General features: G+C 35.9%; 1 protein-coding gene across 1 annotated transcript in view; it reads left to right on the top strand.

Moving 5' to 3' along the window:
• The window catches only part of PLPPR4 (phospholipid phosphatase related 4), a 36,276-nt gene that overhangs the window by 9,947 nt on the left and 6,518 nt on the right, over positions 1 to 19,811 (top strand). The window contains exons 2-4 of the mRNA XM_007120571.3: positions 10,387 to 10,572; positions 16,452 to 16,581; positions 18,781 to 18,976. Of these exons, the coding sequence (XP_007120633.1) occupies positions 10,387 to 10,572; positions 16,452 to 16,581; positions 18,781 to 18,976 (512 nt within the window). The remainder of the gene's footprint in view (positions 1 to 10,386; positions 10,573 to 16,451; positions 16,582 to 18,780; positions 18,977 to 19,811) is intronic.

Below are 19,811 nucleotides of genomic sequence, written 5' to 3'. Positions count from 1 at the left end.
TAATTAGGTGTAAAGAACAAAATGCTTTCCAAGGCAATATACATAGTACTTGTGTCTAATTATGTAAGAGGAGCAAATCAGGACCTGAGGTTAAATCTGGTGACAGCAGAGCTTACTACTCCAAACCTAATGCTAGATCAATATTCAGGTAATAAAACAGCCACATGTCATTATTTTAAACTTTACTGTTAGATCATTGGGTGATTGTAGTTAGTCTTTTTAGAGCTGTAAATATGTAATTTATATTTGGGCATAAAGACATAGAACACATTTTTCCCATTAAACCTAACATATATGTTAGATCTGTTCTCTCTTCCCTATTAATTACCATTGCTATTTGGAGGACTCAATTTGAGCTTTTTGTGTTCTTTAATGTTAAAAAAAATTATTAGAATTCTAGAAATTCACAGTAGGAGCATTTTCTATGGTAGAAGTCAACAAGGATCTTTTAACTTGGGGATTTTTCTTTCCTCATGTTAACTACACTATGAGAACTGTGTAAATAGTTCTGTTCAAATCATCATCCATACATGCATTAATTTGGTACATTGAGGGTACCCAGTATGTCAGGTCCTGCCTAATATAAGGCCCTGGGGATAGAGAAGTGAAAGAGACAATTTCCCTGTTCCCAAGGGTCTTTTCATTGAGTAAGAAAGAAATGTGAAGGAACAACTGTCATCCCATATGACAGTTGCTATGACAGAGGCATTCATCGGGCCATCTCTGTGAAGTTAGAGAAAGTGATCCAAAGGAAACACGACAGGAAAGCATCTGGAGCTTGAAATGTGCCCAATTCCTGATATTTTATATTAGAAGTCATTCACTAGGGAAAACAGAAGTGAAGATGAAAGCAGACCACATCCAAGATATAATTAAAGTTTCTTGAGATATTACCAAAAAAATTAAAATAACATTGGGGAAAACTGCACAGGAAAGGACATTCAAGACCTTGGAATATCATAAAATTAAGAACATGATTTGAAAGTGCTTGCCACCCCTTCACTCTTGGTGCCATTAAACCCCTTGTACACATGGCTATGCCTCACTTCTGTCCTTTAAATTGGCATTTCCACTGAAGCCTGGGGCTATTTTTTCCTGAAAAGCACCAGACTAGTGCCAGATGGCAATGGTGAAATGTACCAAAGTGGCAGCAGGGTGTAGTGGGACTCATGCTTCCAGGAATTTAACAGATCATGTTCCAATTGCTGTAAGCCAGGCACGCTGTTTACCTTATCTGGAGCAGGGTCTTCATGTTAAAATGTATCTTAAAATTCCCAGGGAGGTTGTGAGTATTAAATTAGATAATTTATGGGGAAATGCCTAAATAAAAAGTCAATAAATGTTCTTTTCTTTTTATGTAAGAGGAGGTATTCAATACATGCTTTCAGTAACAAAGTGAAACGACCTCTAGAAAGGATAGATATTAGATTTGCACAAAAGAAGCAATTTTCACGTTTGAGTGATAGGAAGTCCTCAGAGAAGCTGTTTAATAAGAGTTAAGAGCAAGAGAGACTTTTTTTGAACCACCTGCATCCTCTGCAAGCCCTCTTCCCATTTGGGAATGGCAACCATTGTAGCAATGTCGAGAGGGAAACCGTTTTGAGACCCTTGAGCAAAGCAGTTTAGAGCATGTTTCCTGGACTTAGGCACCTGGGTAGGAATCTGGGTGTTCCCACTTACCAGCTTTGTGACCACTGGCCAATTTATGTGACCTATCTCTGTTTCAGTTTTCTCATGTGTAAATTACGGATACCAACAGACGGTTTATAAGGTGTAGATTGAATGAGCAATCTATTATATAACTTAGCACTGTCTCTGGCACCTAAGTCCTCAACACGTTCTATGTATTATTAAGAAATTGTCCATGTTTTCTGTTTATTTAATAGTAATGTCCTGATTTCTTTCAATTAAATTCAGCAAATATTTTCTGGACACCCAAAATTTTCAAAGCACTGTGTGAATTACAAAGGCCTCACTTTGCAGTATCAGATCTTAAGGGAAGGGCTGGTAATACACAGATAACTACAATTCAAGGCAGACTAACAGGTCTTACAATAAAGATATATATGGAGTCCATGAGGCAGAATCTTCAGTTCTGAATGGAGAGCATGGGGAAGGTTTCAGGGAGGAAAAAATTATGTGATCTTACCTTTTATGAGGACAGTTTTTATGGGAAACAAATGTGAAAATGTAATGTAAAGCAGAGACTAGAACATGCCTGTTTGGAACATCAGTGTAATGGGAACATAGGTGTTCATGGGTTGAAAGAGTGGAGAGTAGGTAAAGAGCAAAATTAAACAAAGGCAGATTGAGGCTATAATACAAAAGATCATGCAAAATACAAAAGGTCATTCTAGGAAATTTGTACTTTATTTTGTAATTAGTGGGGCACTATTAAAGGCATGATTAGATGTGAATTCTAGAAAAACTACCTTGGAAGCATTGTGGAAGATGAAACAAATTGTAGAGAGAATAGTGGTAAAACATCTAATACATTATATATGGTAGTGAGACTGTCAAAGAAATGTGAGGAATGTTTTTTACATCATGACAGCACATGGAGACTTCTAGAACTAAATGGCAATATAAAATGCCCCTCATTTCACTGATGACAAGTAAGACCCAAGAAGGTTAAGTGACTTGCTCCAAATCCCAGAAGCTAGTGGAATAAATGAGGGGAGAAACTGGATTTTGCTGGTTCTGAGGCCAGCATTGATTTTCCTCAATTACACTGCCCTGTCTTAATTGGTATCTATGCATGTCATATAAGCCACATCCATTCTATTTGAGAAAACTAGATTTTTAGAGCTTGAATAATGTAATAGACTCATTCTGACCTACTCAAGTGGTAGTGTGCTTTTTATAATCTATATAGTTAACCTAAATATGCTACAATTATGGTCAAGTAGTTTTATAAACCACAATGCCCTATACTATATTATTAGTTATTATTATTATTGTCAATGTTTAAAGGAAACATTTATCTGTATTAGCTACAAGGCACATATGCTAAGGAATGTCATTAAAGATTGTATTGTAGAAATGGAAAAGTCTATCATCACTGTGTGTGTTGACCTATGACAACATGCTTATCAGCCACCAGCTTTAATAAAATTACTTTGATCTGCTAATATTTCTTCCTGTTTTAATTTCATTGGAATATAGTGTATTTATGTTTTAAAGTTCACATTTTATATGACTTGGGGATACTTATCAGAATTGATTCCAAGCCTCCCATTTAAAATTTGTTATTAATATAAAAAACATTCTTTTTCTCTTAGGTTATCTCTTGCATATGAGTAGTATGAAGATACACAATTATATTCTTTGGTTCTTGTGACATTAGTCATATCAAAACCAAGTTAATTTAACTTTGAAGTTTCCTGTGCAAGTGTTGTTCTTCAAAAGTAAGGATGATATTATTTAAATCATCATACATCAACGATGTTATTTAAATCATCATGTATCAATGACTCTCAACCTGCAGCCCTGGACTCTCTTTAGCCCAAGATTGGCATCTTACTCTCTTTTCGACATTTTGATAACTAAGAGGCATCTCAGTTTTCCTATTTCCAAAACAAAGCCTTAGATTCCTCCTACTTAAGCTTCTCCCAGCCTTCCCCATCCCAGTAAATGACACTCCCAGCCCAAATGCTCAAGCCCTCAATCCTTGAAATCAACCTTTACTGGTTTTTCTTCAATATCCAACTCATCAAGAAGTCTGGTCTTTTTCTCTCCAAAGTTATATCCAGAATCTGGAAATTTCTCTACATCCTAGTAAAACCTGCCATCTTCTCTTGCCTGGATTACTGCAATTGCCAAGCATCCACTAGCAGGTAAACTCCATGAGTGCAGGGAGTTTTCTCTATTTTGTTTACCATTATATTCCTCACTCTTAGGGCAGTGCCTAGCACATACCAGGCACTAGATAAGTATTTGTTGGGTTTTGAAGAGGCTTCTAATCTTTACCCTGCTTCTATCTTTGACCCATCACAATCATTCTCAACCCAACTGCCAGAGTGATCTTTGTAAAATATATTTCAAGTCTTCTGCACCTTTGCTTAAACTCTCCAAAGTTACTTCCAAATGTACTTTGAATGAATAAAACACTAATTCTGCCATGGCCTTCAATTCTCTGCAAAGTCTGGTCCCAAATCCATCTCTCTGACTTCATCTTATATCGCTGCTCCCTTTTGACTATGCCTCTTACCTGGTTTTTATATGGTTCATTCTTGCCCACTCAAGTCTTTGTTTAAATGATTCCTATTAAGTAGGCCTTCCATGATCTAAAATAGCAATCCAGGCACTCAATTACTACAGCCCCCTGTTTTATCATCTTTATAATATATGTTCTTTCTAGTATTATAATTTTTAATTTTTTTCTGCCTTCTTCAGCAAGAATGAAATCTTCATCAGAATAAGGACTTGGAGTTTTATCATAGCTGTATTCCCAGGATGTAGAACAACTCCTAGAACTAGTAGGTTTCAATAGATATTTGTTGACTGAATAAGTAAATGAGCCATAAATATCAAATATGGTAATTGACCCTCTGTGACTGTGATCCCACCAGTTTATGAGTATCTCAGAGCACTCTGAATTTACCATGGTTATGAAAAAGGAAAAGAATGGAATTGACATGTCTGTAGTCTAAGAGCAAGTGAACTACCTGAATGAGAAGTAAAAGTTTATTATCAAGATGCTAAAAGCAAGTAAGCTATATGACTTAGATAAAATGTCATGATAGATTCCATAAAAAGTTTCACTAACATTGATATATACCTTATATTTGCCTTTTTCAAACTGGCATCAGAAAAATCAATATTATCTAGCAAATGCCGTCTTTAGAAACACATTTCATTTGCCCTGTTCTCTAAAACTGTTATACTTTTCTCTTTAAAAATTGCTCTATTATTTTTACTCACAAGTTCCTTAGCAGAAGATAATTATAAGAATAAATCTTTTCTTTTTGAAAACTGTTTTCCTAATCTTCAGATGATTTCTCTTCTCTGTATTGCTGCATAAAAGTAGCATTGTTCATACTTTTTTCTTGGCTACAACATAACTAAAGAATAAAATCCCTAATGCCTGACTATAAGACCTTTTAAAATCTCATTTTAAATCTCATTTTAAATGCAATCAAAAGATGATTTTATTACATATATATCAATTCTATATCTATGCCAAAGCTAGCACACACCGTCTGTTAAATTTCTTACATTCAAAAGAAAGTTGTTGTTGAGTACCTCAAAAGATAAAAGATACCTTTGAAAGACAAGGCTGTTCGAAGCAAACATTGTCATTTAATCCATCACACTGACGAGCAGTAAAATACAGTATAGGAAAACCATGTCTAAAATTACTTTTTCCCCAAATATTGTAAACATTTTGTTCAAATCCCTCTTTTTTTTTTTTTTTTTTTTTTTTTTTTTTTTTTTTTGGTACGCGGGCATCTCACTGTTGTGGCCTCTCCCGTTGCGGAGCACAGGCTCCGGACGCGCAGGCTCAGCGGCCATGGCTCATGGGCCCAGCCGCTCCGCGGCATGTGGGATCTTCCCGGACCGGGGCACGAACCCGTGTCCCCTGCATCAGCAGGCGGACTCTCAACCACTGCGCCACCAGGGAAGCCCAAATCCCTCTTTCTTAAAAACCAAAATTGATGTACAAGACAAAGAATAAAAGATATTATTTTTAAAAAGAGAAACAAATATCAAAAGGGAAGAAAAATATGATTCTTATTTGGAAGACAGAAGAAGGTCTTGAAACATGTTTCAATAGAACTATAAAAAATATTAATATATGGATAGAAAAACACATGGATAAAAAACTGGAAAAATTGGCAGTTTCAAGAAGGCTGATGTCTGAAAGGACTAAAATACAAATATTAATGAAGGACATATTTTATCTCATATATTAATTTATTATATGTATACATATATATTTGAAAGACACTATGATGTATATTACTAGTTTAAATATTAAAATGAGTAAGCTTAGGTCTCTATCTTAAGGAGATTTTCATTTGGGAAGCAGGACAAAAGCTATAACTAATCTATACCAGATAACTATAATAAAGAACAGTGTACAGAAATTTCTTAAAAAGAATTACTGGGGAATTAAGAAAGAGGAAATTAGTCTCAAAAAGGATCACCAAGTAAGGCAAGTGAAAAAGGTGACATTTGATGAGTATATTATTGTTAATAGTTATAACAGCAACAATAAAACTAACATTTACAAACTAGTCTTCACTCCAGGTATTGTTGAATGTGACATGTAATACTTCATTTAATCCTTTAAACTGCCTGTGATGATGGGTACTAGCAATGTACCTATTTCATAGATAAGAAAACAGGTTTAAGAAAACCATTTCCAAGGTCACACTGGTAGTGAACAGAAGAGCTTATTTCCAAAGAACCTCCTAGGTGAATTGAAAACCATATGGCCCCACTGGATTCACTACAGTATGTAGAATTCTGAGTGTCTCTCCCCACTTACACACACACACACACACACACACACACGGAACAGCACATTAATTCCATGGCTATGTAATATATTCATTGGCACATTTGAGTAGATTCTGAAGTAATCGACAAAATTCAATGGTGAAGAATGTCCTTAATAGGGAAGATTTACTTAATTTTTAGATTTACCAAATTGACAAAGTTTTGTTCACCTTTCTATAGAAGACATCAAACTCACTTTACTAGGGCATGAACATTTAAAAATGAGGTAATCAGATGTTACCTGGGTGATGTCTTATGTCAAAGAGTTAAAATATGAACTAATGGCATCAAGGAAAGAATGTAGGTCATCAAATCTGGTTAACTATTTAACATTCAAATTAAAGGAGAGAAATTTAATCTAAACTTATTGAAACCATATCTTGAAGATAAAGTTTATGCTAAGTGATACATATTTTAAACTACAGATTTGCAAATAGAAACTCTTCATTAAACAGAACTGTAGGCTACCCTGTACCCCCATTCTTTGAGGTTAATTGTATTTCATTACCCTAAAACTCTACTCCCATTTTTGGAAAGGAAGCATAGAGTAGTGGTTAAGTAGAGGTTACAATTCATGGCTTCAAAATCCAACCTCTGCCACTTGCTAGAGGAGACTGGGCTTATCTACCTGCAAAGTGTGGTTAATAGTAGCACTTATGTCATAATAGAAAGTTTTTAGTTAAATGAGTTAATATCATTGAATAAAATTAATTAAAATTTCTAAAACAGAAAATTGGCACATTAAGTGCTATTTGAAGTATTTGTTAAATTAAAATATATTTAAATGGATTTAAATGGAAAATATGAATTGTTCCCATGAACCATGAAGTATTGATTTATTGGTCAAGACTGGAAGCTACTATTCCTTACAGGAGAGGGAAATGGTGAGGAGGAATGACCAGATATTCAGAGTGGTCAAATGATCATGGATTTTAATGAGAAAAATGTAAGTGTTTTGACATGCTTTTTGCTCTCTTTATTGGAAAGCATCCATCTGAAAAACAGAAAGTGCCAGATTAATCTTCATACATTATTAATTTTTCCAATAAACCTAATTCTCACCTCAAAAAAAACCTCTTGGGAATAGAAGACATAATGCTGCCTTGTAAATTTGTTTATTTTTTAAACCAAATGAACAGAAATCATGGATGGTCAATAATATTTTTATCAAAACTTGCTCTGTTTTGTTAAATAAATATTGTATCCTCCACAAGCAACAAAACCTTAAACTAGATAATTTTTTCAGTGTTACAGAAATCAGCATCTTCAGATTCTGAAAGGACTAGCATCATCAATACATTTGCAATATTTTTTCTCTAGCCGAGAGCAGGTGTTTCACTAAGCTTATGATCCTCGATGACCAAGCCCATATCGTGTTTGCCATTTTATAGTAAGGACCCACATAGTACCTGTCACATTGTAGGTAGGAGGAATGAATAACTGAATCCATAAAACAAAGTCTAAAAAGTAAATTGTGCCTAGTTTAGGTTTAGCAGACAATCTAGAGGATGTCCAGTGAAATTAGAATTTCAGATAAACAACAAATAATTTTTAGCATAAGTATCTCCCAAATATTGCATGGGGCACACTAACACTAAAAATGATTTATTACTTACCTGAAATTCTAATCTTATTGAGTGACCTGTATTTTCATTTGCTAAATCTGGTAAATCTTGTCTAGCTTTGTTAATGAATTAATATTTACTTGTTTATTCAGTTAGTCATTTATCAACAAGTATTATTGCTTCATTAAATTGTTAAATGATGTTTTGCATGCCTACCATGTGTCAGGAACAATGCTATGCCTTGGGGACCCAACAATAAATAATACTGGCAGACTCTTACTTCATGGAGCATGTATTTCAGTGAGAGACGGGGGGAGAAGAAAAATAAATAAGTGAAGTATTAAATTGACAAGGCAATTTCAGTTATGAAGAAATCAAGCAAGATGATAAGGGTTTAGAGGGAAAGATGGATCAATGACTACCTTGGATAGTACAGGAAGTCATCATTAAAGGATGAGGAGAAGCCAGTCAGACATAGAGCTGGGGGAGAGCACAAAAGGAAGAAGAAACAGCAAATGCAAAAACCCCTAGGTAGAAATGAATTTGACTGTTACAGAAAAAGAGTGAAGACCATAGGACTATATCAAACTAAAAAGCTTCTGCACAGCAAAGGAAACCATCAAAAAATGAAAAGGTAGCCTACCAAATGGGACAAAATACTATAAATCGTATACCTTATAAGGGGTTAATGTCCAAAGTATTTATAAGGAACTCATACAACTTAATAGCAAAACAAACAACCAAAACCCAAAAAAACAAAAACAAATGAAAAAAACAAGCAATTTTATTATAAAATGGGCAGAGGCTCTTAATAGACAATTTTCCAAAGAACACATATGGATGGTCAATAGGTATATGAAAAGATGCTCAACATCACTAATCATGAAGAAATGTAAATTAAAACCACAATGAGATACCACCTCACACCTGTTAGAAGGGCTATCATCAAAAAGACAAGAAATAACAAGTGTTGACAAGCATGTGGTGAAAAGGGAACCACTGTGCACTGTTTGGGAATGTAAATTGCTGCAACCATTATGGAAAACAGTATGAAGGTTCCTAAAAATATTAAAAATAGGACTACCATATGATCCAGCAATTCCACTTCTGGGTTTTTATCTGAAAAAAACTAAAACACCAACTGGAAAAGATATATACCCCCACTATGTTCTCTATAGTATTGTTTACAGTAGCCAAGACATGGATGCAACCTAAATGTCCATCAATGGATGAATAGGTAAAGAAAATATGGTACATATATACAATGGAATATTATCCAGCCCTCAAAAAGAAGGAAATATTGCCATTTAGGACAACATGGATGGACTTTTAGAGCATTATGCTAAGTGAAATAAGGCAGCCAGAGAAAGACAAATACCAGATGATCTCACTTATATGTGGAATCTAAAACAACAACAGCAATAAAACACCGAATTCATAGCTACAGAGAACAGATTGGTGGTTGCCAGAGGTGGGGAATGGGCAGTGGGGAAAATGGGTAAAGGGGGTCAAAAGTTATAGACGTTCAGTTATAAGACAAATCAGTCCTGGGAATGTAATGTACAGTATGGGGACTATAGGTAATAATATTGTATTTATATTTGAATGTTGCTAAGAAAGTGATCTTAAAAGTATTCATCATAAGAAAAAAAATTGTAACATGTGTAGTGATGGATGTTGACTAAACTAATTGTGGTGATCATTTTGCAATATATACAAATATTGAATCATTATGTTGTACACCTGAAACTAATATAATGTTTTAGGTTGATATATGTCAATTATTTCTCAATTAAAACAAAAGTGAAGTCCCATTGGATTGTAGTGGGTAGGGAGCTGGGGAATAGTATAAATATGGTATAAAAAGATGTAAGAAACTGAAGCAAGAGCCAGGTCATGCAGAAACTTGCAGTCCATGGTGTGACATTTGGATTTTATTCAAGTAGAATGGGAACCAATGGAGTAGTTAAAATGGGGAGTGTTATGACTTAAACATTTTCAGAATATTTGGAATGCTGGGTAGAAAATGGATAGATGGGGTGGAGAGGGTAAGCGTGAAAATGGAACAGCATTTAGGAGGTAATCCAAGAGCAAAGGGGAGGCATGACGTGGGTTCAGAGCAGGCTGGTGACAGAGGTGGATGAATTGGAGCTTTATTTTGAAGGCAGAAGCAATAGTAAGTATGAATGATTTTAATTCTGAGATCAGAGAGGAGCGGTGAAAGGGAGAAATACATGCTTCTTATTTCAAGGTATACTGATTCTATGTATGACCTGTGTATAAGAATAAATTGATCTCCTATGTCCTTCATTCTCAGTTGCCTATATTGGCATCATCGGTGGTTAGCCTGTATTTCCTGGAACTCACGGATGTCTTCAAACCTGTGCACTCTGGATTCAGCTGCTATGACCGGAGTCTTAGCATGCCATACATTGAACCCACACAGGAGGCAATTCCATTCCTCATGCTGCTTAGCTTGGCTTTCGCCGGACCTGCAATTACGGTAAGAATTGTCCTCAAATTGTGTTTGTCAGCCCCAGAAGACGAAGAATGACCACACTTATGCAATAAATGGGTTAAAAGTAAACCAAAAGTTTTGATATGTTTCCTCATTAACGTATTTTTCATGTGTTCATGTCATATCTGAAGTCTGGAAAACTGTGGGGAAGAAACAATTCTATAGCAAACAGACTTCTCAAAAGTGCATGTTGCTCTCACTTTTTACCAAGTGAGCACTTTTTATTGATTCTGAGCACTGGGCATCCACAACTGTACAGTGAAGAGGACACAACTCACATTCCTGCCCCCTGGCCCCACGCAAAATAAAATACTTTAGATTCAGAACAAGCACTTGCATTTTAAAATATATGACATAAAAAAATGCCCTAACCTACTGAAATTGAATTAGAAACATAATTGTTTTTAGTTTGCTAACATACACATTGTGAATAACACACTTTTCAATAAATTCATTAATAAATAACACTAACCTAGCTTTTACACCATCTCTTATACCCCCAGAATCTACCTAAAGGACAAGAAACGTGTTTCAGCATTAATATTTATTTCTAACAGTAGGAAATCTTACTTTACTTTTATCATGCTCATGAATGTCAGAGGAAGTGGTTATTAAATAAAGAGCTGTATTTGAATGGAGTTTTTATAAGATTCCCTAATGAATTGGTCTATTCTGGTTCAGTAGAGCAGCAGTTTTAGAAAAGTCTCTGCATAGACCTATACTGTTATATAGCTATGGAGAAGCCACCGCAATGAGAAGCCGGCACACCACAGAGAAGAGTAGCCCCTGCTCGCAGCAACTACAGAAAGCTCGCAAGCAGCAATGAAGAGCTAACGCAGCCAAAAATAAATAAATAAATTTATTTTAAAAAATTTCCCTATATTAAATAATCATAACATGCTATCTACACTATAAATAAATTATATAAAATATTCTCAGAAGATAAAACTGGAACTTAATTTTCCCTAGAACTTTATTATACTTAAAAGATCTCAAAATACTTCGTAAATAAATGAGTTATTTGAGCTTCAGTAACTCTGGGGTGATTGGAACTATTAATGATGTACTTGGAAGTAGCTGAGACTCAGACTAATAAAAACATATTTAAAGTGCATTATTTCTCAGAATAACAGCATTTGCTGGTCATTCCTCTAAATGACTTATAAGAAATCTACATCATTCAGTCATTTGACAAGAGCAGAAAGAATATATGCTTTAAATCTAGTAGACCAGAAAGCATTTCTCCTAGTTGGAATGTAATACAGAAATTTATTGTAATTGATATAGTATTTGAAATAAAATACATAAGGTACTGTACAAATGCTCATGATTCTGCTGAAAAGACTATGCTGATATTTAATCATTTAAATAATTTGCTTTTTATATACTCAGAAATCTTTCTTCCCTAGGGTGTTTTACTAAGTGGCTAGGAAAGCAAGTCTAACTGCGGCTCTCCCTGCCAGCACCGTTGATCTCACATTGATCCCTTTGCTGACACTGTTACATGTCCTGGAGACAATGACCTTGGCCTCATCAGTGTGTTCCTTCTTCTCTGACTCCCTCATTTCCAGTAATAAATTCTCAGTATGCAATTAAGGATGCTTTCTGGGGGATTCTGGGTCAACGCTTTCTTTCTTGAGCCTTGAGAAGTGAAAGAAACAAATGCCAACTACTTCCACAAAGACCGCCTGAATTCCTGGGTCTCTACAGGGCCTCCATAGCTGCTGCAATACCTCTTAATGGCACAGGAAGCAAACTAGGGAAATATTTACACCACAGCATCCCTAATTTTCCCCATATCATTCAGGATATTCCAGGATGTCAGTCATTCTTTTCTTCCACACTGGCTTCATGGATTTTGAGTAAACAACTTGATGGTAAAACAAATCCTGACTTTATGGGCATCGGATACTGTCTTCCACACCTTTCTCTCTAAACATATATCATATCTTTTCTAAATTTCTTTCTAATTTCATTTTCCCTCTGTTTTTAAGACCTTTCCCCAAAACACTGGTCCTATTGTGTCTGTAGTCATTCTGTTCTAGAACCATAATTCTGGCTCTAATCTTACTACATACGTTCCTGCTCTAACTCCTTTCCCCCCTCTTCCTGAAAGTGGAAATAACAGACTCTAATCCCTGACTTTCAAGGATGCTACTTTCTTTTTATCTTTATGGCAGAGTATCAATCTGTTCCAAAATGGAGTGGCGGGGGAAGCAGAGAGGCAGGCTGAATTCTTCCTTTGGAACTGGCTTTCAGAGCCCATTTGCGTGAGGAGAGGCACTTCCTATTTTCACCCATTCACATGAAGAGAAGACAAAGCAAAACAAAAGACCACACATGGGTAACATTCTTTAAAAGGACGTTTATATGAACAAAAGGGAGATCAACTGATTTTTATACAGGCATTTACATATAAATCATTTAATATTTGCTTCTCAGTTTTTTCTTTTTTATGCTTTGAAGGGTGTTTTAAAAATACCTTGTCTTCATGATGTTGTACAAGAAACTGAAAAAATTCCTTGTGTGTCTGTGAAATGCATATTCTTATTTCTCTGAAATAGTCCTTAAATTGGAAAATTTCATCCTTAATATTAACTTTTCATTTACTTTTAAGTGATAATGAAACAATCATTTTGTTTAGTCCCTTGGAGATTCTCAGGGAAAATAGCACAGAATATCTAGGCTTATCGTAAATCTTCATGAAGTCTATATGAATAGAAAAAATGTATATGTTCTCTTCCTTGGAAGTAAAATTTTATTGCATATGATTAAAGGATAAGTATATCTAATTTTATAGAAGAATTGTATTGAAGTTTGATTATAGTTTCTAGAAGGTAACCTAAGCTTTAGGAGACTATACTGTCTCCTTTAGGTGGCTATTCCAAGGGCAGTATCCATGTAATAATAAGCAATATATTTCCTCTCTACATCTCCCCTGAATCTGAGTCACTTCAGAATCTTCCAAAAATCTGTCCATGATATTTGACATGCAAAAAAAAAAAATGGTATTGTTTCTTTTCAGGCTTGTATACAGCATAAACAGAATATTGTGAGAAGATGCTTGTCATAGACTGTTTTATATTTACATATGACAAGATCAACAAATAATTTTCTTGTCAACACCTAATCCCTGAAACTAAATTGCATCACAACAGTGTGCCATTCAGAACTGGGAAACAAGCAGGAGCATTTGGAAATACATCAGGAAGCAGCTCCCCTTTCCCTGAAGAGAATTCTATCTTTAAAGCAAATTAAGGGACTTCCCTGGTGGTCCAGTGGTTGGGACTCTGCGCTTCCAATGCAAGGGGTACTGGTTCAATCCCTGGTCGGGGAACTAGGATCCCACATGCCATGCGGCACAGACAAAAGATTTAAAAAAATAAATGCAAATTAAATCATTTTGAAAATTCATACAATGACAAGTAGGTCAAGGTTAAATGAATAGTAGTGTGAGGAGAAAATTAATGTGCTCCGTAGAGAGAGGGAGAGTTGGGTGAAGTCAAAATACTGACAAGAAACCTCTATCCATAATCAAGCCAAAGAGGATGAAAGCGCTCTCCTGACATATGAGTTTTGAGCATATTAAATGACTAAATTAAAACTCCTGAAATCTCAAGATCCCTTCAGATAATAACTGTGGTGTTGTATAAGAAACGTTTCCCTAATGGCACTGAACAAATAAATTCTTATATAATTTAGCATTCATGGATAAGATGTGAATCACTATTTACATGTATAATTACAAAGAAAGAAACAAAATTATTCACAGAATTATTATTGAAGAAGTGAAGATGAAATCAATCTCTTAATGCATTTCAGAACACATTTCAGAAATGAGTGGTTAATTTTTTTGAAATGATGAATTTGAGATAACCATGATATTATTCTACATGCATGGTGGGTCATGTCATGTCTTTCTGTGCAGAATATCCTGTTGTGTTTCTATGTCTAACTTAAAGTGATAATGTAGTATGATATTTTTCAAGACGTATAAATAATTAACTTAGTATTCAATGATTTGAAAAAAATTCCTCTTGATTATTTCTATTTGATTGTTCATAAAGGAGTTTATCATGTATGCCACAAGATTTTCACACATGTATGGTGATTGGTAGAATTTCATTAGGAAAACTATTTTTATACAAATAAGTGTTCTTTATAATTGTACACATACCATATTGCCTATGGTAATAAATATAGCAGATTGAACATTTGAAGCATAAGATCATAGACTTACAGTCATTAGTTTAAAAAAAGATAAATTTAAGTACTTTATAAAATAAGTGTTAAGTTGGTATTGAGAACTGGGAAGTTTCCCTTGGAAAATGTGTTTCAGCTGATAATCATGGTGATAATCTTTAAAATGACATGATCACATATCTAAGGGACTGCCATTCCCTACTTTTTTCAGTTCCACATTTTTACCCATATCAACTCTAATTTCACGATAATCTCTTTGGCACAAATATTTGGGATTTTTTGCATAAATAAAACTCATAATCTCAAATCTTGCTTTTCTTATACAGAATAGCTACCAGCCCAAATGCCCAAGGTAATTAGCCAATGAGAATCCCTCAGTGAAGGTAACAAAAGCAAATCCCACAATGCCAGGCACTTTGCTAGATAGTGAGGATAAAATGTAAAAAAGAAATAAATGGTCTTCCCTCAGAGGGTCATAGTCAAGTGAGATATAATCAAATGAATAATCAAAGTGCACTAATCAAGCTATGCTAGAGGGAAGGACAAGATACTAAGGGAGACACATAGAAGTGGACATCATTCAATTTAGGGTATAGTAAAGAATTTCAGGGAAAAGTTCCTGAAGGAAATGATGCCTAAATATATTGAGTTTCTTCACTGATGTCCTATGTCCTAGAATCCTACAGCAAGTGCCCTCTTCCTTATCTTAATTATGGTCCTCTGTTCACTGTAAACACATTTTCTAAATATTTCATACCTAAGACATATTACTCAGTATGAGTGGATAACTCTTCAGAAATTAGCCACATCAATTCCATTTCAATTGTCCTGGAGGGTTTTCACCCAGAAGTTCCTGCTTACCTAGATTCTCTCATAATCTACATTCTCCAATAAGATAGTTACTAGCCACATGTGGTTATTTCATTTTAAATCTAATTGATTTACATTTTAAATAATTAGCTAAGTACAATGAAATGAAATTAAAAATTCAGCTCCTCGATTGCAGTAGCTAAATTTCAAGTGCTCACTAGTCAGTAGTGCTGTTTCAGGTGCTCAATAGTGGTTACCATATCGGACAATGCCGAAAATATGTCCATCATCACAGAAAATTTTATTGGACAGCTCTGCTTGAGGAAGCACCTTTCTTCCCTCATGTTTGCTTTTCATGGGTTGATACTTCTGCTCAATCCCAAATTATTTTATTGAAACAATATACTAATAAAATGTTCCTGATTCTAACTCTGGTACTTATTTTATTCTCCCCTCAGGCACCTTGTTTTCATGGTTTTAAGAACGAAATGTCAAGATTCTAAGAGAGCAGAATCAGTCACTATGTGATTAATCAGTTAGGTGTCACTGGGTATTGCTGGCCATAGGGTCACAGTCTGGGTGCTGCAACTGTGTTAAAATGCCAGGATGATGTCACACCCTTGACCAGTATGTAGGAACACAGAAGACAGAAGATCCAGCAGTTCTCTTTACTGTGCCCTGACTGCTTACTTCTCACTGCTTCCTCAAATACTCAGGAGACATTGCTCACATCTCCAAAGGTCTTACGAAAAATACATCTTGACTTTATTGAAAATATGCCATGTTAAGAGATAACTTATACTTCATTTGTACCCGTTAAATCCATTTTGAACACCCTCTTGTCTTTGCAGATTATGGTAGGGGAAGGAATTCTCTACTGTTGCCTGTCCAAAAGAAGGAATGGAATTGGCCTGGAGCCCAATATTAATGCCGGAGGCTGCAACTTCAACTCTTTCCTTAGAAGAGCCGTCAGATTCGTTGGTGGGTGTGGGAAACCACAAAGAAAGGAAATGTTTTTCAAATAGAAATGTTATATTTAATTACAGATATTAAGTCCTTAAAGCTATAATTTAGATGTATAATGTCAAATACATGATGAATTTTTCATTATTAAAAAAATCCCATTAAAACACCCGAATTTGAGTTTTGTATCTAAAATGTGTTATTTACAGTTATAATCTCTGTTTGAGAGCCAACATGCCATGCATTTCAGTATATTTTTGTCTTGGCTCTGGTAGAAGCATGAATTTACTTTAAAATAGTTTCTTGGATCTGTGTTCATTTTTTTAAATGGAGAATAAATGTCAGCATGCCAGTATGAATGGATAACCCTTCAGAAACTACTTTAGCCACATCAGTGATCCCATTTCAATTGTCCTGGAGTGTTTTCATCGAGAAGTTACTGCCCATGGAAATGTCACCATAGAGTACGGCATCAAGGCTATTTTTCCTTGGTTATATTGTCTAACTTTACCTCCTATTTTTTGAGACCTATAGGAAATCAGTGGGCCTGCATCAGAATCAAGCCAGATCTAAGCCTTCATCTCTTCTGATTAGCATGTGACTATCTTAATACTGTTTGAGTCACAGACCTTTTTTTTTTAACTGAGTTGAAAAGTCAAGCCAAAGTACATCACCCCAGTGTAAATGCTTTAATTGATTCCCCGTAAATCAGTAAAAAATTATTTCTACCTTTAATGTCTCAGCTGAAAAGAATAGGTAGCTTCATTTAATACCTAGTAGATAATTAAATACAATCACCTCTCCCGCTAGAGGAAAACATCTGGTCTAAATCATGCCCTAGACTCTGCCCCACTATGAAAGGCACATCTTTGCCACACAAGGACTATACGGCAAGAATAATTCCCTTACCAGGGTCATGAACTAAGACAAAGAAGTAAAACTTCAGGACATATAGCTGATCTCAGGAAAAGTTTTCCTACTGTAACAAAATGCTGTGGCAAAGGGGCACATAACCTCTCTGAAAAGCCTCATGATGGTGAGAATGGGCCATCCTTTCCTAGAGAAGCGTGCCCCACCCAGAGTCAGCAACGCCCATCCCCTGGGGGGCCTAGAGATTCTCATTCTCCAAAGGTAAAAATGATTGGGTTTCCTCACTTATCCATACTCCTCTCCAAGATCTTGCATGCTGCTAGGATTAGAATGTATAAATAAAAGTCCAGTGTCATGAATCTGGGTGAGTGGGTGGAGAAATAATTGAGAGAGTGGTTTTTAGGTGACAATAAGCAGAGAAGGAAAATGCAAAAAGAGGTAACATACAGGCCAACCATCTTGGTCTGGAGGAGTCCACTGATGAGTTACCCAGGTGCCTGTCACAGTGATTTCTATGAGCAAATCATAAATCAGAATCCAGGCTATCAAGTCAGAGTGACTCCAGGGTGCCTAGACAATGTAGAGGGAGAAGGTGAGTTCAGATCATGTGTATGTGAGCAGAGCTAGATTCCCAAGGATAAAGCCAGGCAAGGGACTTGAAGCAGGAATGGAGTTCGAGTGTACAAGCCTGCATCAGGGTTTGTGAGTTTATGGTTTCATACTGGGCCCAGGACATAAAAGAGAGATAGAATTTCAACTGGGAGATTTAAGAATATCATCTCCGAATTTGAAACATGAAGGAAGCCTTCCTACAGCTCTGTACTTGTATGATTATTGTTTCCATGACAAGGTTGGCCTGCCCTTTTCTCTGCTTTAATTAGAATTCATGGTATGATTAACATTTTTGTCAACTGTGGCTGCAGATAGGGACTACTGCGGAGAGAGAGCCCTGGAAGCTCAAACGTGCTAAGCAATTTACAATGATTTTGAATTTTGCTTCATTCCCCATATTTAATTCTTCTCAATTCACACAGTTGTCACCTTAACATTTTCCAAGTGTCTGTCAAGTGATCTATGGTTAATGATATTAAGAATTGGCCCAATTTAACCAAACTGACAAAAATACCTCAAATGACTACTTTGGAAATACTCATTGCCCTTATTTTGGATTTCAGTATCTGTTTGAAAGTTTAGGCATTTTCTTTACTATCTTCCTGAAGTAAACTCAGAGAAAATGATCACAACAGATGTGAAGGTTGTCATGTTAATGTGTAATAAGCATGGTTGATGATGGCACATCAGCATTAAGCACTAGCTTGGTAACAGTGTCTTTTCTTTTGCTTATAGGTGTTCATGTGTTTGGACTCTGCTCTACAGCTCTGATCACAGATATCATCCAGCTGTCCACAGGCTACCAGGCACCGTACTTTCTGACTGTGTGCAAGCCAAACTATACCTCTCTGAATGTGTCTTGCAAAGAGAATTCCTACATTGTAGAAGATATTTGCTCAGGATCTGATCTTACAGTTATCAACAGCGGCAGGTTAGAAACAGAGATTACGAAAATTTCCATGTCAGTGTTTTCATTGTTCATTAATAGCTTGGGGTATCATGGCAGGCGTACATTTTTCAATCATAATGATTTTGGTTTTATTTTTCTTTTCAATTCAGTGATCTCTTTAGGGCTAATACCATAGAAACCCACTGGTGGTTCATTCTGAATGAACCACCAGTGGGTTTCTATGGTATTAGCCCTAAAGAGATCACTCTGACTCCAAATTTCAGCATCACATTCATGCCACTTATCTTCATATCACCGAAGCCCAATCATGTTCTGTGATTTACCCTATACAGTAGGGTAAATTTTTTTACATTTACATTCTCAATTCTTTTACATTTTCTTGTCTGTGTTGAATGGTAGTCCTTTTTATTGGGCACCAAAGAATTAGGAGGACATTAATAAAGTGGAATTTTATTTTTTCCATTAATAGAAATCTCTATTCTCCTTCTGTCTGTCCTTTACAGTGTCTCTCTCACTATCCTCTGTTCTACCTCTCCCACCTTGCTTCTTATTTCACTAAATAATATACTCTGTGATTTTGGAGATAGTGATTATTTTAAAGTGGGATACATAGAGCAACACTTTGTTAAAATTAGACTTTCTTTTTTTTTTGTGGTATGCGGGCCTCTCTCTGTTGTGGCCTTTCCCGTTGCGGAGCACAGGCTCCGGACGCGCAGGCTCGGCAGCCATGGCTCACGGGCCCAGCCGCTCCGCGGCATGAGGCAGCCATGGCTCACGGGCCCAGCCGCTCCGCGGCATGAGGGATCCTCCCAGACCGGGGCGCGAACCCGGTTCCCCTGCATCGGCAGGCGGACGC

Source organism: Physeter macrocephalus, chromosome 4 (assembly GCF_002837175.3).
Source record: "Physeter macrocephalus isolate SW-GA chromosome 4, ASM283717v5, whole genome shotgun sequence".
Taxonomy (NCBI): Eukaryota; Metazoa; Chordata; class Mammalia; order Artiodactyla; family Physeteridae; genus Physeter; species Physeter macrocephalus.
This window is presented reverse-complemented; position numbering and strand designations above follow the sequence as displayed.